Source organism: Symphalangus syndactylus, chromosome 13, assembly GCF_028878055.3.
Source record: "Symphalangus syndactylus isolate Jambi chromosome 13, NHGRI_mSymSyn1-v2.1_pri, whole genome shotgun sequence".
Lineage (NCBI taxonomy): Eukaryota > Metazoa > Chordata > Mammalia > Primates > Hylobatidae > Symphalangus > Symphalangus syndactylus.
This window is the reverse complement of record NC_072435.2, coordinates 33,277,318-33,301,844: the sequence shown is the minus strand read 5'-3', so window position 1 is coordinate 33,301,844 and position 24,527 is coordinate 33,277,318. Positions and strand designations below refer to the sequence as shown.

Below are 24,527 nucleotides of genomic sequence, written 5' to 3'. Positions count from 1 at the left end.
CTGCCTCAGCCTCCTGAGTAGCTGGGACAACAGGCATGTGCCACCATGCCCGGCTAATTTTTGTATTTTAGTAGAGATGGGGTTTCCCCATGTTGCCCAGGTGGGTCTCAAACTCCTGACCTCAAGCCATCCACCTGCCTTGGCCTCTCAAAGGGCTGGGATTACTGGTGTGAGCCACCTTGTCCATCTGGCTTGAAGGATTATTATTATTACTATTATTTTGAGATGGAGTCTCACTCTGTTGCCCAGGCTGGAGGGCAGTGGCATGATCTTGGCTCACTGCAACCTCCACCTCCTGGGTTCAAGCAATTCTCCTGCCTCAGCCTCCCGAGTAGCTGGGATTACAGGCGTGTACCACCACGCCTGGCTAATTTTTGTATTTTTAGTAGAGACAGGGTTTCACCATGTTGGCCAGGCTGGTCTCGAACTCCTGACCTCAAATGATCCACCCACCTTGGCCTCCCAAAGTGCTGGGATTACTGGTGTGAGCCACCGCGCCCCGCCGGCTTGCAGGATTTTAGAAACATATTTTGTTTCCAGCAGAACAAGGTTTGCTATTCTGTGGTGCCACGTACAGACTGGCTCTAAGTTCCTGTTGGAGTTCAAAGCGGACTTGTGAGAATGAATGTTTAATTTCACATCTGGCATTTTCTTCCGGTTCCTTAGAAGTAGGGTGTCTCATCAGGTTTATATAAAAGCCCCTGACGTATGTTCAGGAAATGCAGGATGCTATCATGAGATTCTTATTTCCTTTGCCTTTGTGGGAATGTGGAAACCATAGGTACTTTCTAAAAATTACCGTTGTTATCAATTCAGGCAAAAGTAGTCAGACAGGAAGGGACTTAAAAGACTAGGGATGCAACTGCTTTTTGAAATTGATTTTAAAATCTCATTTATTTTTATCATTAGAGACAGGGTCTTGCTCTGTCATCCCAGCTGGAGTGCGGTGGTGTGATTATGGCTCATTGCAGCCCTCAACTCCTGGGCTCAAACGATTCTCGCGCTTCTTCCTCCCAAGTAGCTGGGACTACAGGCATGCACCACCATGCCTGGCTAGTTTTTTTATTTTTATTTTTTGCAGAGACAAGGTCTGGCTATGTTGCCCAGGCTGGCCTCAAACTCAAGACCTTAAGTGATCGTCCCGCCTCAGCCTCCCAAAGTACTGGGATTACAGATGTGCCTGGTGGGATACAACTGTTTTCTGACTGCCTGTGTGTGTGTGTGTTTGTTGTCATTCTACTCTCAAGGATGTATCTTTTTGTTTCCTTCCAGAAGATCAGAAAAGGGAGGACCTCATATGTTCCCTCCTAATTATACCCAGTTACACGGTCTCCATACCACCTGTTACAAAGCGCCTTTCTGGTCTGGCAGGACTTCTCTTGTTTTTCCTCCTGTCTTCTGTGTCCTGTCTGCTCCTGTCTGTATAAATTTCAGGACTCCTGAAATAGCACGGAAGCCCCCTTCTAATCCTGTGGTTTGATGTTTGATATTGTTAGGATTACAAAACTATGTCATAGACTAGAGGAGTCAGACATTCCAGAGCTTACAGAAGGTGTTGGTGTCAGGGTGGCTGTGGGACATAGGTCCCCTTCCTAGTCCCTGGCCTTTCATACTGTGCCCCCTGGAGCCCCTCTTTCTTTCTTTTTTTCTTTCTTTTTTTTTTGAAATCGAGTCTTGCTCTGTCACCCAGGCTGGAGTGCAGTGGCACGATCTTGGCTCACTGCAACCTCTGTCTCCCAGGTTCAAGCGATTCTCCTGCCTCAGCCATCTGAGTAGCTGGGATTATAGGCATGCACCACAATACCTGGCTAATTTTTTTTTTTTTTTTGAGACGGAGTTTCCCTCTTGTTGCCCAGGCTGGAGTGCAATGGCATGATATCGGCTCATTACAACCTCTGCCTCCCGGGTTCAGGTGATTCTCCTGCCTCAGCCTCCCAAGTAGCTGGGACTACAGGCATGCACCACTATGCCCGGCTAATTTTGTATTCTTAGTAGAGACAGGGTTTCTCCATGTTGGTTAGGCTGGTCTCGAACTCCTGATCTCAGGTGATCCACCCGCCTCGGCCTCCCAAAGTGCTGGGATTACAGGTGTGAGCCACCGTGCCCAGCCTGGCTAATTTTTTATATTTTTGTTAGAGACGGGCCTCAAACTTTGGCCAGGCTGGGCTCGAACTCCTGACCTCAAGTGATCCACCTGCCTTGGCCTCGCAAAGTGCTGGGATTACAGGCGTGAGCAACCGCACCCGGCCTTTGTTTTGTTTTGTTTTTTTGTTTTTTGTTATGAGACGGAGTCTTGCTCTGTTGCCCAGGTTGGAGTGCAGTGGCACAATCTCGGCTCACTGCAAGCTCCGCCTCCCGGGTTCACGCCATTCTCCTGCCTCAGCCTCCCGAGTAGCTGGGACTACAGGCACCTGCCACCACGCCCGGCTAATTTTTGTATTTTTAGTAGAGACGGGGTTTCACCTTGTTAGCCAGGATGGTCTTGATCTCCTGACCTCGTGATCCGCCCGTCTCGGCCTCCCAAAGTGCTGGGATTACAGGCGTGATCCACCGCGCCCGGCTGACAAATATTTTTAATGAAAAATGAGCCTCCGTTTTGAGATGGGCTGCCAGGGTAAAGCACACACAACACCTCGTAGGTGTCATGGGAAAAAAATCCTGCAGACCAGGGATCCCCAACCCTCAGGCCACAGATCAGTAGCAGTCCATGTCCTGTGAGGAGCTGGGCTGCACAGCAGAGGTGAGCGGAGGGCAGGTGAGCGGAGGGCAGGTGAGTGAAGGGCAGGTGAGCATTGCCGCCTGAGCTCCGCCTCGTGTCAGATCAGTGGCAGCATTAGATTCTGATAGGAGCTCGAATCCTATCGTGAACTGTGCATACAAGGGATCTAGGTTGCCTGCTCCTTATGAGAATCTAACTGATGCCTGATGATCTGAGGTGGAGCAGTTTCATTCTAAAACCATCACCACCCATCCCCTGTCCATGGAAAAATTGTCTTCTATCATTGGTCCCTGGTGCCAAAAAGGTTGGGGTCACTGCTGTAGACTATCTCATTAATCTTTTTTTTAGGATTGATTACCTGTGGGAATGATTTTTTTTTTTTTTTTTGAAATGGAGTCTTGCTTTGTTGCCCAGGCTGGAGTGCAATGGCATGATCTCAGCTCACTGCAACTTCCATCTCCTGGGTTCAAGCGATTCTCCTGCCTCAGCCTCCTGAGTAGCTGGGATTACAGGCGTAAGCCACGGTACCTGGCCCGTTTGGCATATTTTAGTACGGAGATGGTGGTCAGGCACGGTGGCTCACGCCTTTAATCCTAGCACTTTGGGAGGCCGAGGTGGGCGGATCACCTGAGGTCAGAGGTCGAGACCAGCCTGGCCAACATGATGAAATTGCGTCTCTACTAAATATACAAAATTAGCTGGGTGTGGTGGCACATGCCTGTAATCTCAGCTACTCGGGAGGCTGAGGCGGGGGAATTGCTTGAACCCCGGAAGTGGAGTTTGCAGCGAGCCGAGATCGTGCCACTGCACTCCAGCCTGGGCAACAGAGTAAGACAGTCTCAATTAAAGAAAAAAAAAAAAAAGGAAAAAGAAAATATTAGCTGCCACTAGCACCCTCTTCCTCATTGCCTTTTTCTACCTGTACAAAGAGGGGCCATTAACCAGGTACCCATTATGAAGAACTTGAAGCATCCTTCACTCCCACTCAGAGATGTTAAAAGCCAGCAGATGTCCTTGCGTCTATTTCTGCCTTCATTTCTAACATCCTCTGGGTATTTTCTGTCCCAGTGGTAAACTGCTCTATTGTCTTTCACTAATAGGGACACATACGGCTTTAATGAATTAAGAGTTAGATTCATAGGATATTTAAAAAGAAAAGCAATTCTTGATTGTTCCCTACAATTATAGCTGTTTAATCTTTACTCATAACAACTTTAGTGAGATAGAATTCACATGACATACAATTCACCCATTTTAAGTATGCAGTTAGGTGGTTTTGAGTATATTTACAGTTGTGCAACTGTGACCACAGTCAGTTTTAGAACATTTGCATCATCCTCAAAGAAACCCTGTACCCTCTAGCTACTACTTTCCATCCCCCATTTCCCTAGCTCTTGGCAGCCACGAATCTATTTTCTGTCTCTATGGATTTGCCTCTTCCGGATTTTTTTGTATGAATGGAGTCGGACAACATGTGGCCTTCTCTGTTTGCTTCTTTTATGGAGAAGGTTCATACCTGTAATCCCAGCACTTTGGGAGGCCAAGACTGGAGGATCGCTTGAATTCAGGAGTTTGAGAGTATCCTGGGCAACATAGACCACTATCTCTACAAAACAATTTAAATTAGCTGGGCATGGTGGTGCATGTCTGTGGTTCCAGCTATACTGGAGGCATAGTTTTGTTTTGTTTTTGTTTTTGTTTTGTGGGTTTTTTTGTTTTGTTTTGTTTTTTGTTTTTTGAGATGGAGTTTTGCTCTGTCACCCAGGCTGGAGTGCAAAGGCACGATCTCAGCTCACTGCAACCTCCGCCTCCCAGGTTCAAGCCATTCTCCTGCCTCAGCCTCCCTAGTAGCTGGGATTACAGGCATGTGCTGCCCCGCCCAGATAATTTTTATATTTCTAGTAGAGACAGGGTTTCACCATGTTGGCCAAGCTGGTCTCGAGCTCCTGACCTCAGGTGATCCACCCACCTCAGCCTCCCAAAGTGCTGGGATTACAGGAGTGAGCCACTGTGGTTGGCCTTTTATTTACATTTATTTATTTATTTAGAGACGGAGTCTCGCTCTTTCATCAGGCTGGAGTGCAGTGGTGCAATCTTGGCTCACTGAAACCTCCAACTCCCTGGTTCAAGCGATTCTCCTGCCTCAGCTTCCCAAGTAGCTGGGACTACAGGCACTCACCACCATGCCCAGCTAATTTTTTTTTGTATTTTTAGTAGAGATGGGGTTTCACCATGTTGGCCAGGGTGGTCTCAATCTCCTGACCTCGTGATCCGCCCACCTCGGCCTCCCACAGTGCTGGGATTACAGGCGTGAGCCACTGTGGCCAGCCCGTATTTACTTTTGAGACAAGATATTGCTCTGTTGCCCAGGCCGGAGTGCAGGGCTGCAAACACACATCACTGCAGTCCCAACCTCCTAGGCTCAAGCGATCCTCCTGCCTCAGTCTCCCATGTAGCTGGGACCAGAGACACACAACAGCATCCCTAGCTAATGTTTTAAATTTTTATTAAATTTTTATAGAGATGGAGACTCACTATGTTGCCCAGGTTGGTCTTGAACTCTTGGGCTCAAGCAATCCTTCCGTCTCTACCTCCCAAAGTGCTGGGATTACAGGCGTGAGCCACTGCACTCAGCCTCAGCTATATGAATAATGCTGCTATAGACATTTGTGTACACGTCTTTGTGTGGACGTGTAGTATCATTTCTCTTAGGTAGTTACCTAGGAGTGGAATTGCCAGGTCATATGGCAACTCTTGGTTTAATATTTTGAGGAACTACCAGAATGTTTTCCACAGTGGCTGCACTGTTTTACATCCCCATCAGGAATGCAAAAGGATACCAATTTCTCTACCTTTTATTTTTTCTTTGAGATGGAGTCTCGCTGTGTCTTCCAGGCTGGAGTGCAGTGATCTTGGCTCACTGCAACCTCCACCTCCCAGGTTCAAGTGATTCTCCTGCCTCAGACTCCCAAGTGTCTGGAACTACAAGCACCTGCCACCATGCCCAGCTAATTGTTTTTTGTATTTTTAGTAGAGATGGGGTTTCTCCATGTTGGCCAGGCTGGTCTTGAACTCCTGACCTCACGTGATCTGCCCGCCTTGGCCTCCCAAAGAGCTGGGATTACAGGTGTGAGCCACAGTGCCTGGCCCATTTCTCTACATTCTTTGCACTTGTAATTGTCACTCTTTTTGGTTTTAGCTATCCTAGTGGGGATAAAGTGGTATCTCATTGTGGTTTGAATTTGTATTTCCCTAATGTCCAACAGCCAGTTAATCTTTGTGTTTTGTTTTTGTTTTTTGAGACAGAGTCTCGCTTTGTCGCCCGGGCTGGAGTGCAGTGGTGTGATCTCGGCTCACTGCAAGCTCTGCCTCCCGGGTTCATGCCATTCTCCTGCCTCAGCCTCCCAAGTAGTTGCCACTACAGGTGCCCACCACCACGCCTGGCTAATTTTTTTGTATTTTTTAGTAGAGACAGGGTTTCACCGTGTTAGCCAGGATGGTCTCGATCTCCTGAACTCGTGATCAGCCCGTCTCGGCCTCCCAAAGTGCTGGGATTACAGGCATGAGCCGGCCATCGTGCCCAGCAGTTGTGTTTTTTTAATTGAGACGAGGTCTCACTCTGTTGCCCAAGCTGGAGTGCAGTGGTGTGATCATAGCTCACTGTAACCTCCTATTCCTAGACCCAAGTGAACCTCCTGTCTCAGCCTCCCAAGTAGCTGGAATTACAACCATATGCCACTGTGCCTAGATATTTAATTATTATTATTTTTTTTTAGAGTTGGAGTCTTGCTATGTTGCCCAAGCTGACTTTGAACTCCTGGCTTCAATCGATTCTCCCACTGTGGCCTCCCAAACTGCTAGGATTACAGGCATGAGCCACTGTGCCCAGCCCTAGTTAACCTTTGAATGCATATTCATGTCTGATTTTGGTTCTGCCATAGCCTGGGGAGGATGGCGGGCAAGTGTTCTTTGTACCTGCAGTGTGTGTGTGTGTGTGTGTGTGTGTGTGTGTGTGTGTGTGTGTGAGAGACAAGGAGAGAGAGAGAAATGAAATATAGTGTGGGACTCAGGGTTGAGAAGCCCAGGGCTATGGCCAAATCCAAGATTAGGATGCTGGCCAGGCATGGTGGCTCATGCCTGTAATTCCAGCACTTTGGGAGGCTGAGGCGGGTGGATCACGAGGTCAGGAGATCAAGACCATCCTGGTCAACATGGTGAAATCCCGTCTCTACTGAAAATACAAAAATTAGCCGGGCATGGTGTTGGACGCTACTCGGGAGAGTGAAGCAGGAAAGTCACTTGAACCCAGGAGGTGGAGGTTGCAGTGAGCCAAGATCACGGCACCGCACTTCAGCCTGGGCAACAGAACAAGACTCCACATCAAAATAACAACAACAAAAACCCCACAAGAATTTCATAGAAACAATGAGTAATTTTTTTTTAGGGTAAGTATGTCCCAAACATTACATGGGATATACTTATCCTAAAAAAGGTATTGCTTATCTGAAATTCAAATTCAACTGGGTATTCTGCATTTTTATTTGCTAAGTCTGGCAACCCTGCCAGTCACTGGTGAGTTGCGTGTCCTTGAGTGATGGGCTTTGCCCCTTGGAGGTTCAGTTTTCTTATCTATGGGATGGGGACAGAGCTTGCTGGGAGGCATCAGTGGCACATGGGGCCCTTTGACATCTCTGGATGTGGAAGCTGTTGATGTGACTGTGACTGGGAGCCTCTGACTGGGCTTGGGTCTCTGACTAGGAGGGGTGGGGGGCTGGGACTGGCATGCTTGTCCCCTTGAAGCTGCCTCCCAGCCTGAGCTTGGTCCCTGCAGGGTTCCTGCTTGGTTCAGACCCCGGGCAGCCAGTGTTGAGGGGAGTGTGGAGATTAACCCATAGTTGTGTACTGAGGCTTTCCTCCAACTTCCTAGCAAGCAAGTGTGTGTGTGTGTGTGTGTGTGTGTGTGTTTTCTTGACTCAGCCTAATCCATTTGCTGCATGGAATGTGATCCAGGATCACTGCTACTTTGTTTTTCTCATTTGTTTGCTTTTGCTGTGTTTTGTTGTTGTTGTTGTTTTTTCTAATTTGTGCTTCTTTTGTGGGTAATTCTCAGGGTGGATTTTTTTTAAGAGGATTTGCTATTCTTCTTTAGAACAATCTGTTTTCTTCAAAGATATTGATGGAAGGTTTAGTGTTTTGGAACAAAATAAGCAGGGGTTGTATACTGAGACTTATATTCTAGGTGCTGAGGACTGTGGTGTGTGTGTTGGGGAGGTAGGGTGTGTGTGTGTGTGTGTGTGTGTTGGCAGAGAGAAGCCATCTAAAGACTTTGATTTTGCAAAATGTTAACTCAAGTGTAAGGGACACAAGGAAGAGAAACACACAAATAGGTGTGCCAAGGAAAGGAAATCAGGGAAGGCTGCCTGGAGGAGCAGGCAGCATTTGAACTGGATATCTTGAAGCATGATGGGCTGGATTTAGAAATAGGGAGCTAAGGTACAAAGCACTTCGCCAGCCAAAAGATAGACTAGCCTAGAGATGCCTAGAGATGCCTGTCACATGTTTGGGGGAATAAACAACAGCACAACAACAACAAACCACAAAATAGCTGACATTAATGCAGCACTTACTATGTTTCAGGCACTGTTTGAGTGCTTGCCCTGAGTTATTTCACTTCTTCTTCCACATAAGCCATGTTACAGAGGAGGATAGGAGTCTTGGAGTTGTGCAAGAGTGGTGGGCAGGCCTGTGTAGCGGGGTGCAGGGGATGGAGGGGCAGAATCTTGAGGGAAGTGCAGGGTGATGGGGAGCCATGGAGAGCATTGGGGCCTGGGAGGGACCGCCTTCAGGAGAATGAGAACTCAGGGCATTTGGGCAATGGAGATCGGGCTCCCTGGGAAGCTCTCACCACACCCAGGTAAAAGGTAATTAGGTCTTGATTGCAGGCCAGGAGAGCAGACCTGGAAGGAAAGTCAGCCAGTGAGGTGGGAGGATTGACAAAACAAATACATTCAGCTTTCCTTGCCCCACTTCTGACGTGGGCACCTTTATCCCGGTAAATTATCTCCTGAAGATCTTCTGTGTTGACGCACTGGAGACAGTTCCCCTTTCGCCTTCTGCACCTGCCGAGTTACTCAATCCCCTGTAATCGCATTGTCCCAACTGCATCATTTCAGAGGTGACGATTTTAAGGATTTTAACAGGGCTTGCCAAAAGAATTATTTTCTTGGCCTTTTGAAAGTAATTACTTAGGCATGGGTACTTTACAGAGAAAGCTACTCATCCCGGCTGGCTGCGGAGTTTACAGGGCCCGGGATGAAAACACAGGGCCCAGGTTTCATGTCCATGAAGCCGGCTCTGCCCCTCATCCTTCTAATGCATCCATCATGCGTCTGCTCACCTGTCTTGCTTCCTGTTCATTTTCTCTTCTAGTGTGTCCCGGCATGGATATCCGGAACAACCTCACTAGGTTACATGAGCTGGAGAATTGCTCTGTCATCGAAGGACACTTGCAGATACTCTTGATGTTCAAAACGAGGCCCGAAGATTTCCGAGACCTCAGTTTCCCCAAACTCATAATGATCACTGATTACTTGCTGCTCTTCCGTGTCTATGGGCTCGAGAGCCTGAAGGACCTGTTCCCCAACCTCACGGTCATCCGGGGATCACGACTGTTCTTTAACTACGCTCTGGTCATCTTCGAGATGGTTCACCTCAAGGAACTTGGCCTCTACAACCTGATGAACATCACCCGGGGTTCTGTCCGCATCGAGAAGAACAATGAGCTCTGTTACTTGGCCACTATCGACTGGTCCCGTATCCTGGATTCTGTGGAGGATAATTACATCGTATTGAACAAAGATGACAACGAGGAGTGTGGAGACATCTGTCCGGGTACCGCGAAGGGCAAAACCAACTGCCCAGCCACCGTCATCAACGGGCAGTTTGTCGAACGGTGTTGGACTCATAGTCACTGCCAGAAAGGTATGCCAGGGATACAGGGTTCTAAGCAGTGTCTCGTGCCTTGTTCTAGAAAGCTTAAAATGTTTATGGCTTAAAAATGTTAAATGGCCGGCCGGGCGCTGTGGCTCATGCCTGTAATCCCAGCACTTTGGAAGGCCGAGGCAGACGGATCACGAGGTCAGGAGATCGAGCCCATCCTGGCTAACATGGTGAAACTCCGTCTCTACTAAAAATACAAAAAATTAGCCTGGCGTGGTGGCTGGCGCCTGTAGTCCCAGCTACTCGGGAGGCTGAGGCAGGAGAATGGCATGAACCCAGGAGGCGGAGCTTGCAGTGAGCCGAGATAGCGCCACTGCACTCCAGCCTGGGAGACAGTGAGACTCCATCTAAAAGCAAAAAAAAAAAAAATGGCCATTAGGTAGGGACCGGGGAACAGTGGGTGGTGGCATTCACTAGCCCGGGGAGTGGCAAAGTTTTTCTGTAAAGACTCAGATAGTAGATACTTCAGATTTTGCAGGCCATATGGTCTCTGATGCAACGACTCAATTCTGCCATTGTGGTGGACAAGCAGCCACAGGCATGCATAAATATATGACTGTGGCAGTGTTTCAATAAAACTTTATTTACAAAAACAAGTCGTGGGCCGGATTTTGCTCGAGGGCAGCAGTTTGCCACCTCCTGTGCTAGACAGTGAATGTTCTTGCTTGGGAGAGGAAAAGGAGTGGAAAACTATCGATTTGGTTTTTTAAAAAAATAGTTCTTATCTGATTATAGAAGTGATATTGCTTATAATAGACATTTGGAAAAAGAAATGTGTAAACGAAAAAAAAGCAAAACATTCATCTTATTCCACAATACATGTTGCTGAGAGTAGTTTATTGGGGGTTGTTCCTTCTAGTGATCTTCAGGAATCTGTCGTGTCTACTAAAGGTTTCCTTAACCATTCCTGTTATTGGGCATTAAGATGATTTCCAGGCCAGGCACAGTGGCTCACGCCTGTAATCCCAGCACTTTGGGAGGCTGAGGCGGGTGGACCGCTTGAAGTCAGGAGTTCGAGACCAACCTGACCAACATGGTGAAACCCCGTCTCTACTAAAAATACAAAATTAGCCGGGCGTGGCGGCGTGCGCCTGTAGTCCCACCTACTTAGTAGGCTGAGGCAGGAGAATCACTTGAACCCGGGAGGCAGAGGTTGCAGCGAGCTGAGATTGCGCCATTTTGCACTCCACCCCAGGCAACCAGAGCGAAACTCCGTCTCAAAAAAAAAGAAAAAAAGAAAAAGATGATTTCTAGTTTTCACAAAGACAGTGATCACCATTTTAGAGTCAAAGCTTATCTAGCAGTTGTTTCTTTAGGCTTGCTTTCCAGAAGTGAAATTTCTGGGTCAGAGGCTCTTGGTGCAGATTGCCAAATGGTGTTCCGGAAACTTTGTGCCAACGGCCGCTCCTCCTAGCTTTGGAGGAGAGGGAACACCTTGGCCAGCTTTGAGTGTTATTTGAAAAATCTTTCATAATTTACTGCGGGAGGGAGGAGCTGACGTGTTGTCATTGTTTCTATTTGCATTTCTTTGATTGCTATCGGGGTTGAACCTTTTAAAACATGTTTGTTTATCATTTGGGGTTTCTCTTCCTGTTCATATCCTTTGCCCATTTGTCTTTTAGTACCTCAGTAGCTTTTGCAAAATTAATCTGTATGTGGTTTTCATCAATGAAGGCTGCTAACCCTTTGCCAACTGCATTTTGTTGTTTTTGTTGTTCAGTGGTTTAAATGCTCTGGGAATTGTTTTGCTGGAGAAGCTTAAAATGTTGATGGAGTTCAGAGCTGGATTTCAGTGTGCCACTTGTGTACTTTACACTTAGAAAGTCTTCTTCTACCCATGAAAGGTTTTTTTTCCTCTACATTTTATATTTTAATTTTTTTTTTTTTGAGATGGAGTTTCACTCTTGTTGTTCAGACTGGAGTGCCATGGCGCAATCTCGGCTCACTGCAACCTCCGCCTCCCGGGTTCAAGCAGTTCTCCTGCCCCAGCCTCCCAAGTAGCTGGGATTACAGGCACCCACCACCAAGCCCAGCTAATTTTTGTATTGTTAGCAGAGACGAGATTTCATTATGTTGACCAGGCTGGCCTCGAAGTCTCAGGTGATCCACCCAGCTCGGCCTCCCAAAGTGCTGGGATTACAGGCGTGAGCCACCGCGCCCAGCCTATATTTTAATTATTATTATCTAAAAAAATTCATCCTCACTGCTTGAGATCTGGTTGTGTGTGTGACTCAACGGGCATTTCCTTTCTCTCCCAAATAGCTAACTGGGGGCCTCAGACAGCTGTTGATTATAGAAATCTACCTCTTTGCCATTGCTTTGGGGTCTGTTTCTGGTGTGTCCGTAGATCTGCCTCTCCATGCCACAGAGCGGTGACTGTTCTGATCACGGTAGTGACTGTTCTGATCATGGTAGTTTTATCATGTTTTCATGCTCAAGGAGGCAATTCCACATACACACATGTTACTTGTTTGTTGTTTCATGGACTTCTTTTCACATTTTCCTGGGAAGAAGAACTAGGGAACACGCGATGGAGGTGGGAAGAAGTTAAGTGGGTGGCTTGAGGGTTGTATCACAAAAGATAGAAGGGAGAGGAGAAAGGAGGATCTTCTTATCTGAGCCCAACGCTCTGGGGAAGCCACTCAGAGTGAGTGAGTCCTTAAATAGACCTAAATAGAATCCTTGGAATTGTCTGTGAGGACTCCCTTGGAGCCCCCAGGATGAGTCCTTCCGTGGTACATGTTGGATGGTTGGAAATGGGGAATGGGATAGTTGAAAAAGGAAGATGAGTTAGTGAAGGGAGGTGGGAGAGGGGACCATTATTATTGCACTGTGGAAAAATCCTGAGAATATTCTAGGTCAGGGGCAAGGAGAAGCTAAACTATGACCAGAGAGGTTACTTAACTTGCCCAGGGCCACACAGCTAATAAAAGACAACTGGGGTTTGTGCCAAATTTGTGCAAGATATACACCAGAATAAAAGCTATGATTTTTTGCGGGGGAGTGGGAAGGATGTCCCCTCTGTTTAGAAACAAGTGAGCTGCTTCTAAACTTCTAGCTGGGACACCAGAGGAAACAGTGAACATTCTTTTATTCTATTACTGAGTTTTCCAAATGTAGGTGCTTGTTTGAAATGCTCAAGGCTTACCCGTCTTGAGATATAATTTAAGACATTCCTCTATGGATTTATTTTTGTATCCGTTTTAGACAAAATATCCAGAATGGTGTTATCTGTGATTGAGTCTCCTGTTCCTTGCTGGGTGTTCAATTGTTATTGTTGTTTGTTTGTTTGTTTTTGAGACAGAGTCTCATTCTGTCACCCAGGCTGGAGTACAGTGGCACAATCTCGGCTCACTGCAACCTCCGCCTCCCAGGTTCAAGCAATTCTCCTGCCTCAGCCTCCTGAGTAGCTGGGATTACAGGTGCCACCACATCCAGCTACTTTTTTTTTTTTTTTTTGAGACAGAATTTGCTCTTGTTGCCCAGGCTGGAGTGCAATGGCATGATCTTGGCTCACTGCAATCTCTGCCTCCCGGGTTCAAGCAATTCTCCTGCCTCAGCCTCCTGAGTAGCTGGAATTACATGCATGCACCACCACGTCTGGCTAATTTTGTATTTTTAGTAGAGACGGGATTTCTCCATGTTGGCCAGGCTGGTCTCGAACTCCCGACCTCAGGTGATCCGCCCGCCTTGGCCTCCCAAAGTGCTGGAATTACAGGGGTGAGCCACTGCGCCCGGCCAACGCCCGGCTAAGTTTTGTGTATATTGTAAAGACAGGGTTTGGCCATGTTGGTCAGGCTGGTCTCAAACTTCTGAGCTCAAGCAATCCTCCTACCTCGGCTTCCCAAAGTGCTAGGATTACATGCGTCGGCCACTGTGCCTGGCTGTGCCTGGCTGTGCCTGATATTTTGAGTGAATTAAAAATTGCTTTGCTATTAAGAACCAGGCTTCTTGTGTCCGGGAGGTCGAGGCTGCACTGAGCCCTGTTCATGCCACTGAGCTCCAGCCTGGGTGACAAAGCGAGACTCTATCTCAAAAACAAAAGAAAACAAAAACAAAAATGAACACAAACCAAAACAATAAAAAGAACCGGGCTTGTTTTTCCAGTACTGGGGGTTTTGTTACCCGGAGAAGGTGCGAGTAACACTTCCCGGGGTACCGGGTTCCTGGCATGTGGTATATATCTCAGCCACCCATTAATAGCATTATCCCTAGGGGGCCAAGAAATGATTGTTTTTTGAACGGTCGCCCCTGTCTTTGGAGAGCAAGTCAGCTTCAGCTTTCTTTCCCCTCTTCAATTTCTTTTATTGTGGTAAAATACACATAGAATAAATTTTTCATCTTAACTTTTTTTTTTGAGATGGAGTCTTGCTCTGTCACCTAGGCTGGGGGGCAGTGGTGCGATCTCGGCTCACTGCAACCTCCGCCTCCTGGATTCAAGTGATTCTCCTGCCTCAGCCTTCTGAGTGGCTGGGACTTATAGGCACTGGCCACCACGCCCGGCTAAGTTTTGTATTTTCAGGACAGAGGGGGCTTTGCCATCTTGGCCAGGATGATCTCAAACCCCTGGCCTCAACGATACACCCACCTCAGCCCGACAAAGTGCTGAGATTACTGGTGAGTGCCACCGCGTCTGGCCCCATCTTAACCATTTTAAGTACACAGTTTTCAGTGGCATTAAGCACGTTCACGTGGATTTGCAACCATCACCACCACCATCTCCCAAACTTTCTCATCCTCCCAAACTGAAACTGTTTTCCCATGAAACACCCACTCTACCATCTCCCTCTCCCAGCCCCCTGGCACCTACCATCCTATTTTCTGTCTCTATGAATGTGATGACTCTAGGGACCTCCTGTGAGTGGAATCAGACAGGATTTGTCCTTTTGTGCCTGGCTTATTTCACTGAGCGTGTTGTCCTCAAGGTTCATCCACGTGGTAGCCTGCGTCGGAAATTCTTTCCTTTTTAAGGCTGAATCGTGTTCCATTGTGTGGAGGGAGCACATTTTGCCTGTTTATTCATCCATCTACGGGCACTTGGTTGCTTTCACATTTCTGCCATTGTGAATCAGGGCCGCTGCCGTTTACACATCTAGCTTTTCAATGCCTGCATTAACCTTGTTGCTGAGGCTTTAGAGGTTTATTTATTTATTTATTTTTTGAGATGGAATTTTGCTCTCGTCGCCCAGGCTGGATTGCAATGGTGCGATCTCAGCTCACTGCAACCTCTGCCTCCCAGGTTCAAGCGATTCTCCTGGCTCAGCCTCCTGCGTAGCTGGGATTACGGGCAACTGCCACCATGCCCAGTTAATGTTTTGTATTTTTAGTAGAGATGGGGTTTCACCATGTTGGCCAGGCTGGTCTTGAACTCCTGACCTCATATAATCCACTGGCCTCGGCCTCCCAAAGTGCTGGGATGACAGGCATGAGCCACCGCGCCCAGCCTTAGGAGGCTTATTTAATGTCTGATGGGATTTTTGAATGCAGAATAGATTGAGCTTTCAGAGGATACTCCCCTGTCTTAGGTGACAGAAAAGGGCTGGAAAAGCTATCCATCAACTCCTCTTTTCCCCCAGAGTCTTCTCAGATACTTCTGTGAACATCCGTAATTGCTATTTTTGTCTTCCACACTTGGCAGCTTCTGGAAGCATCAGGGGAATGGATCAACATTTAGGTTGAAGGTGCTGGTTTGTCCTTTGGACCTAGTTTAAGCAATTCTGAGCAACATCCACCCCTTCTTCTACCTGTCCCTTAAGCACTTTTTACAGAGAGACCAAAGGAAGGCTTTCAATGGTTAAAGGGGCCGGGTGTGGAGGTCCCACACCTGTAAGCCCAGCATTTTGGGAGGCCGAGGTGGGTGGATCGCTTGAGGTCAGGAGTTAGAGACCAGCCTCGCTAACATAGCGAAACGCTGTCTCTACTAAAAATACGAAAATTAGCCAGGGGTGGTGGTGGGCGCCTGTAATCCCAGCTACTCAGGAGGCTGAGGCAGGAGAATCACTCGAACCCAGGAGGCAGAGGTTGCAGTGAGCTGAGATCATGCCATTGCACTCCAGCCTGGGTGACAGAGTGAAACTCCGTTTTTTTTTTAAAAAGAAAAAAAATGGTTAGGGGAATTAAAAGAAAAAAAAAAACATGGCATGTGCTAATAATGATCCATAGCCCTCTCTCCATTATCCTGCAATGGATTTGGGGCGAAGATACCAGGAGAGGTCCAATGCACGAAGCCCTACACGGGAAGAGTGGAGACGGGGTCTATGCAGCTCGTTTATTGACTGCCTACTAGGTATCATGTTCTGGGGCACTCAGGGCATAGGAAGGGAGCCAGCCTTTGCCTCCTCAGAGCGGCCAGTCTAGTGGCAAGTGCAGATGTTCACGATCAAACCAAGTACACTCAGAGGAGGGGGAGAGTTAGAGGGAGATCTACATTAGTTCAGCCAGCCAGGCGCGGTGGCTCATACTTGTAATGCCAGCATTTTGGGAGGCCGAGGAGGGCAGATTGCTTGAGTTCAGGACTTCGAGACCAGCCTGGGCAACATGGAGAAGCCCCGTCTCTACAAAAAATACAAAAATTAGCCAGGCATGGTGGCAGGTGCCTGTAACTCCAGCTACTTGGAAGGCTGAGGTGGGAGGATCGCATGGGCCCAGGGGTGGAGGTTATAGGGAGCTGAGATTGCACCACTGCACTCCAGCCTGGGCGACAGAGTGAGACTCGGTGAGACTCTGTCTTTAAAAAAAAAAAAAGAAGTTCTTGGAGCCAGGCAGCACCGGCTTCCAGTCTCGTTTTACCATTGACTAGTCACAAGCTGGTTCAAGCCTCAGTTTCTCCATCTGAAAAATGGGGGTCATTATGGGACCTGCTTCTTAGGGTGGTGGTGTGGGGGTTGAATGAGATGGTGCAGGGGGAGGCACTTAACCCAGCCTCGGGTGCTCCGTGAGTGTTCTGGAAGGTTCCAGTAAGTAAGCACCATGGGCCCACCCTATCTGGGCAGACTAGCTTCCAGGTGAATATCTACCAGGGCTCAGCCTCATTTCTGACTTTGGTTTTGAGGCAGGCAGAGGAACGTGTATCTTGTGACCTGCTGATGAGGGATGAGTGCCACACCTCCAGCCCCAGAGGGAAGACCACCCTGATTTTTGGGTGCCAACAGCGTGGGATGCTCTGGAAATTCTCAGCTCTGGGCATTTCGAGGGGACCAGAAGCCACAGGGCTTGCCTGACCAGCTGCTTTAGCCAAACCCACTGGCATTTTCTTTCTGGGAGGTCACCCCAGCTGCTCACTGCCGGCCAGAGGGGTGGGTGAGGCCGGGACATGCTGGGTGCCAGGGGAAACCAGCCCGAGATGCCACATATGGACGTCGGCACCAAAGCAGGAGGAGGCCGAAAGCAGCAAATCCCTCCTCCCTGGGTCTGAGATTACAGCTCCGAGTCAAAGTCTCTCAAAGTGTGGTATTGTGCTTACCACGTTAAATATCACGTATTTAAATGCACGAGTTTAAACGCAAGCTCTTGGAGGGTTTGATTTTTGGCAGAATTTTTAGCTGCCTGTGGAAACTCTCTGCTTCTTTTTCTTCTTCCATTTAAAAAGTTTGCCTTGATATTTTATTTTTTTACATTTTTATTTAGTTTTTAATATTTTTTTAAATTGAGATGGGAGTCTTGCTATGTGGCTCAGGCTGGTCTCAAACTCCGGGACTCTAAGGAATCCCCCCACCTCAGCCTCTCAAAGTGCTGGGATTTCAGGTGTGAGCCATCACGCTGGGCTTGCCTTGATTTTTTTTTTTCTTTTTCTTTCTTTTTTTTTTTTTTTTTTGAGACAGAGTCTTGCTCTGTTGTCCAGGCTGGAGTGCAGTGGCGTGATCTGAGCTCACTGCAACCTCCGCCTCCTGGGTTCAGGCGATTCTCCTGCCTCAACCTCCTGAGTAGCTGGGATTACAGGCACGTGCCACCATGCCTGGCTAATTTTTGTATTTTTAGTAGAGATGGGGTTTCGCCATGTTGCCTAGGCTGGTCTCGGACTCCTGGCCTCAAGTGAGCCGCCTGCCTTGGCCTACCAAAGTGCTAGGATTACAGGTGTGAACCACCACTCTGGGCTTGCCTTGGTATTTTAACAATCGGAATTGTCTTTGCGGCAAATGCTGATTTCATGCCAGCCGTGGCTCTAGGTGCTTTGATTAGGATATTGCATCCCATCTTCCTAACAATCTTATTTATGGTTGAGGTCACTAAGGCTTCGAGAGGTTAAGCAACTTCCACTTCCAACACTGCCCCGCCCACCCCTTCCCCCCACCCCACACACGTGGGTAGTAAGTAGTGGAGATGGGATTTGAACCTGGGGATTCTGGCTCAGAATCCAAGCTTTTACCATTGTGTCTTATAGATGTCATTGCGGGAAGTTGGTGAAATGCAGGAAACTGTAAAAAGAAAGGAAGGAAAGAGGGAAGGAAGGAAGGAGGGAAGAAAGAAAAGAAAAGGAAGGAGGAAAAAAGGAAAGAGGGAAGAAAGAAAAGGAAAGAAAGGAATGAAAGAAGGAAGAAAGGAAGGAAGAAAGGAGGGAAGGCGGGAAGGAAAGAAGGAGGGAAGGAGAAAGGAAGGAATAAAGGAAGGAAGGAGGGAAGGAAAGGAGGGAAGGAGAAAGGAAAGAAGGAGTAAAGGAAGGAAGGAGGAAAGAAAAAGGAAGGAGGGAAGGAAGGAAGGAAAGAAGGAAAAGAAACTGGAGAGGAAATCTAGAATTTGCCCCTGCCAACATGCACGTTGCCTCTTCTTATCAGCCTTCTCATCCTGTCTTGACTTAGGGCCTCTCCCATCAGACTAAGCTCCCCTGAAGGCAGGGACTTTGTTGTAGCTCAAGCACCTGTCATAGTACCTGGCTCACAGTTGACAATGATATCCTTAACACTCATCAATAGCTAGTGTTTATTGAGCACTTACTGTGTGCTAAGCAATGCCTTAGGGGATCCCATCACAGCCTATGAGGGTTTGTTATCCTCATTTTACAGAAGAGGGAACTGAGGCTTAGCTAGGAATTAAGAGACTTGTTCTAGGAGAACTAGCTGGGGAATGGTTTGACTTCAGACTTCTCTGACGTAAGGCCTTTGCCTAGTGATCAGCAAACTACGACCCGTGGGCCAAATCCAGTCCACCAGCTGCTATTTTTGTATGACCTATGAGCTAAGAATTTTTAACTTTATTTTTATTTTTAGAGATGGGGTCTCACTCTGTCGCCCGAGCTGGAATGCAGTGGGGTGATCATAGGCCACTGCAACCTCAACCTCCTCAGTAGCTGGAACCACAGGCATGCACCACCACGCCCAGCTAATTTCTTTTTATTTTTTTGGTAGAGATGGGGTCTTGCTATGTTGCCCAGGCTGGTCTCAAACAATTGGGTTCAAGCAATCCTCCTGCCTTGGCCTCCCAAAGTGCTGGGACTATAGGTGTGAGCCACCGTGCTTGCCTGGCTTAAGAATGCTTTTTCACATTTTTGGCCGGGTGTGGTGGCTCATGCCTGTAATCCCAGCACCTTGGGAGGCCAAAGCGGGCGGATCACTCGAGGCCAGGAGTTCGAGACCAGCCTGGCCAACATGGAAAAACCCCTTCTCTACTAAAAAATCATACAAAAATTAGCTGAGCGTGGTGGCAGACACCTGTAATCCCAGCTACTCAGGAGGCTGAGGCAGGAGAATCACTTGAACCCGGGAGGCGGAGGTTGCAATGAGCAGAGATTGCGCCACTGCACTCCAGCCTGGGTGACAGGGTAGACTCTGTCTCTCTATATATGAGCTGGACATTCAGCATTCAGGGATAGAGGGATGAGGAACTTGGGAGCACCACGGCCTCAGGGCCACACAGCCCAGCTGCCCTTTGCTGGCCCGTCCCTCCCTCCCTCCCTTCCTTCCTTCCTTCCTTCCTTCCTTCCTTCCTTCCTTCCTTCCTTCCTTCCCTCTTTCCTTCCTTTCTTTCCTTTTCTTTCTTCCTTCCTTCCTTCCTGAGACTCTGTCTCAAAAAAAAAAAAAAAAAAGAAAAAAGGCAGGGTAGAGCACTGTACTGAAAAAAATTCCACAGTAGTTCTAATTCAGTTTTCACTCAGATGATTAGCATTTTTTTTTTTTTTTGGAGCTCTCTGTTTGGGTGGAGGAGTGTGGTATATGTACAAGGCAAGGCCCCCGCTCCACCCTCCTCCCTCCTCCCACCTCTCCCTTTCGAATGAGTCATCGAACTTGTGCTTCTAGATGTGTTTGGAGCAGAGCACCTGGAAATCATGATGTTCTCCAGATAACAGGGAATATTGATAAATTCCCTTGTGGCGATGTCACTGTCATCCATACAGAAGACAGGAAAGTATAACGCCTGCACACGGGGATCCAACAAAAAGAAAAAGATAAGGTGGGGGAGGCCAGGCACGGCAGCTCACGCCTGTAATCCCAGCACTTTGGGAAGCCAAGGTGGGTGGATCACCTGAGGTCAGGCGTTCGAGACCACCCTGGCCAATATAGTGAAACCCCGTCTCTACTAAAAATACAAAAATTAGCTGGGTGTGGTGGTGGGCACCTGTAATCCCAGCTGCTTGGGAGGCTGAGACAGGAGAATCACTTGAACCCAGGAGGCGGAGGTTGCAGTGAGCCGAGGTTGCACCACTGCACTCCAGCCTGGGGGTCACAGCGAGACTCCGTCTCAAAAAAAAAAAAAAAAAAAAGGTGGGGTAGAGTCCGTAACGTGAACGATGGCCTACTTGAATCTCTTATTCATTTTTCTTCCCTTTTATGTTGTCAAAGATCTTTAAAAAAAAAAAGCTAGGAGAGAAACAAACGAAAAAAAAAACTGTACTGAAAAAAATTCCACAGTAGTTGTAATTCGTTTTCCCCTCAGCTGATTAGCATTTTTTTTTTTTTTCTTTTTGAGGCAAGAGTCTCAACTCTGTCGCCCAGGCTGGGGTGCAGTGGTGCAATCTTGGCTTACTTCCGCCTCCCAAGTAGCTGGAATTCCAGGCACGCACCACCATGCTGGCTAATTTGTGTATTTTTTGTAGACATGGGGTTTCACCACGTTGCCCAGGCTGGTCTTGAACTGCTGGGCCCAAGCAGTCCACCCGCTTCAACCTCCCGAAGTGTTGCATTATATTATAGGTGTGAGCCACTGTGCCAGCCATGACTGGAATTATTTATTTATTTATTTAGTGAGATGGAGTCTTGCTCTGTCGCCCAGGCTGAAGTACAGTGGTGCAATCTTGGATCACTGCAACCCCCGCCTCCCGAGTTCAAGTGATTCTCTTGCCTCAGCCTCCCAAGTAGCTGGGACTACAGACACCTGCTACCACACCCAGCTAATTGTTTGTTTGTTTTTTTTGTATTTTTAGTAGAGACAGGGTTTCTCTATTTTGGCCAGGGTGGTCTCGAACTCCTGACCTCAGGTGATCCTCCCACTTTGGCCTCCCAAAGCGCTGGGATTACAGGCATGAGCCACCATGCCTGGCTCTTATTTATTTATTTTTATTTTATTTTAAAATAAAATAAATTTTAAAAATGTGATTGAAATTTTTTAAACAAACTTTTCGCTTTTGAGATGATTGGATTTTGTAGAGCAGGAAAGAACAAGTGCCCTGGAGAGTATGTTTCTGGGCTCCTGGCTCCTTTTCCGGGGGTTGAAGATGAATTGCCATTGGCATTTGTAAAAGAAGAGAGATTGTTCCAGATCGGAGTGGCAGAGATGTGCTTTGGTTTGGGTGGCAAGGATCACAAAGAAAGAGGATGAGGTTGAGTGTGGTGGATCACACCTGTAACCCCAGCACTTTGGGAGGCCGAGGCAGGAGGATCGCTTGAACGCAGGAATTCGAGCTCAGCCTGGGCAATGTAGCAAGACCCCATCTCTACAAAAAATTTTAAAAAATTAGCCAAGTGTGGTGCCGTGTGCCTGTAGTCCCAGCTACTCAGGAGTCTGAGGTGGGAGGATCACTTGAGCCTGGGACTTTGAGGCTGCAATGAGCTATGATTACACCACTGTACCCCAGCCTGGGTAACAGAGTGAGACCCTGTCTTAAAAACAAACAAACAAACAAAAACAAAAAGAAAGAAAGAAAAGAAATGAAATGAAAAGACAGGAAAAAAAAAAGAGAGGATGAGAGGGAAGGGTATTCGGGTGGATGAGATGGCAAAGACAAGGCCAAGAGGTGTTTTGTGGGCAAGAGTGAAGAGGGTGCCTCATGCTGGGAAGGGAGGCTTGGACCAGTGCAGGGTCCTCATGGGCTCCAATGCCATCATGAAGGTCACGCCGGGGCTGTGTTTAGGAGGGGCTGTTTCCACCAATACTGAGTGGACAGCCTTGCTGAGCCAGGCTTTTTGTTGGGGCCCCGAAGTCCTTGCTGAGTCAGAGAGGAAGTCGCAGTAACTATCAGGCTATATAAGCTGACGGGTGGGCAGAAAGTGTTACGGTGGGTTCAAGGCTGCGTAGAAAGATGGTAGACTAGTTGACCATGTGGTCACTTGGCTGCCCCACAGATGATGTTGTCTAAATCTTGAGTGGTGAAGATAACGAATTTACAATTCCCACCACTGCCTGGCTTCCTGGAGCCAGTGGGTGCGGGGGCCGGGGATTGGGGCGGGGGAGGCTGAGCGCTATTGGTTGAAACTGACCTTTTGACCCAATCAATCCTTTTGGGAAGAAGGCAGGTAGAGTTAAAATCCATCTTAATGGAAAGGCGGCTTTCCCGTTGGCCGTCTGCTGGCTTGGTGACTGGTCTGACAAGTTTTTCTTTTCCTTCCTCCTACCTGATACTCATCGACCAGTTACTTCCCATGTCACCCGACCCTGTGTCAGAATTAAAATCTGTTCTTTGTGACTGAACACCTGAAATGCCCCGGGGAGGACCCAGGGACGTCAGCGAGCGCCTGTGCGTCAGGTTGGGAGCCCAGGTCCTTCTGTGATCTGTCTCTCCGAATGCGCCTGTGTCAGATAGAACCGTCCATTTCCCAGTAAAGGGAGGTGATGTGTGTGCTGGAGTTTCAAGATTGTACCCCTTATCCTATCTCCCCTTTCTTCTGTCTTCCCTCTCTGTTTTTTATTTTGTTGTTTGTTTGTTTGTTTTTGAGATGGGGTCTTGCTCTGTCACCCAGGCTGCAGTGCAGTGGTGCGATCATAGCTCACTGCAGCCTCAGCCTTTTGGGCTCAAGCAATCCTCCAGCCTCAGCCTCTCCAGTAGCTGGAACTACAGGTGCACGCCACCATGCCCAGCTAATTTTATTTATTTATTAATTTGTTTGCTTCCCACTCTTGACATCATTTATGTTTAAAAATGAGCAAACAGGCTGAGCGTGGTGGCTCATGCCTGTCATCCCAGCACTTTGGGAGGCTGAGGCTGGTGGATCACTTGAGGCCAGGAGTTTGAGACTAGCCTGGCCAGCCTGGTGAAACCCTGTCTTCACTAAAAAATACAAAAATCAGCCGGGCGTGGTGGCATGAGCCTATAATCCCAGCACTCAGGAGGCTGACGTAGGAGAATTGCTTGAACCCGGGAGGCAGAGGTTGCAGTGAGCCGAGATTGTGTCACTGTGCTCCAGCCTGGGTGACAGAGCGAAACTCCATCTCAAAAAAAAAAAAAAAAAGAAAAAAGAAAAAATGAGCAAACAGTTCGGCCTGGTGGCTGACATCTGTAATCCAAGCCTGGGCAACATAGCAAAATCCCCGTCTCTACAAAAAGAAAAATAAAAAAATAAAAAATTAGCCAGTCATGGTGGTGCGTACCTGTAGTCTTAGCTAATGGGGAGGCTGAAGTGGGAAGGTCACTTGAGGACAAGAATTTGTGACTAGCCTGGACACATGGCAAGACCACCTGCAAAGCCCGTCAGCTGGTGAACAAGGCTCTTGTCCTAGGCTTCCTCATTGGCCATGATGATGTTAAGAGTTTCCTCATTTGCAAATAAATTGACTAACCAGCAGACAGGTTTGATCCAAAGTGGTCAAGATTCCTTTTCTTTAAATTTGTTTTTTTTTTTTTTTGAGTTGGAGTCTTGCTCTGTCACCCAGGCTGGAGTGCAGTGGCGTGATCTCAGCTCACTGCAACCTCCTGGGTTCAAGCGATTCTCCTGCCTCAGCCTTCTGGGTAACTGGGATTACAGGTGAACACCACCAAGCCTGGCTAATTTTTTCGTATTTTTAGTAGAGATGGGATTTCGTCGTGTTGGCCAGAATGGTCTTGAACTCCTGATCTCAAGTGATCCACCTGCCTCGACCTCCCAAAGTGCTGGGATTACAGGCGTGTGCCACCATGCGCTGGCGAATTTTTGTATTTTCAATAGAGACAGGGTTTCGCCATGTTGGCCAGGCTGGTCTTGAACTCCGGACCTCAGGTGATCCAACCATCTCAGCCACCCAAAGTGCTGCGATTACAGGCGTAAGCCACCACACCTGGGCTATTTTCACTTCTTTCGAAGTTACACCTAGGAGTGGAATCGCTGGGTCAGTTGGTAATTCTATATTTAATTAATGGAATCAAGGTTTCTTTTTCTTTTTTTGGTTTTACTTTAAAAAATTCTATCTTATTATATGAAAAAACAACAGATTCAGAAAGCCACACAAACCAAATGAATAGCCTAATGGTTCACTCTAACGTCAACACTCTTGTAATCCCTAACTCTGGTTGAGAAAAACACTCCCTCCAAAAGCCATGCCATGGACCACATCCTAGTCACAGCCCTCTTCCCCCAGAGTAGTCACTGTCCTGTCTTTTGTAGACATCACTTCCTTCTTTCTGTATAGTTTTATCACCCACCTGTGAGTCTCTAGACAAATATTTAGCTTTGCCCATTAAAAAAAAAAT

At 47.7% G+C, this 24,527-nt stretch overlaps 1 protein-coding gene across 3 annotated transcripts in view; it reads left to right on the top strand.

Moving 5' to 3' along the window:
* The window catches only part of INSR (insulin receptor), a 175,271-nt gene that overhangs the window by 12,037 nt on the left and 138,707 nt on the right, over window positions 1-24,527 (top strand). For all 3 annotated transcript variants that reach the window (XM_055240186.2, XM_055240188.2, XM_055240187.2), the window contains exon 2: window positions 9,149-9,700. In XM_055240186.2, coding sequence (XP_055096161.2) covers window positions 9,149-9,700 — 552 coding nt within the window. The remainder of the gene's footprint in view (window positions 1-9,148; window positions 9,701-24,527) is intronic.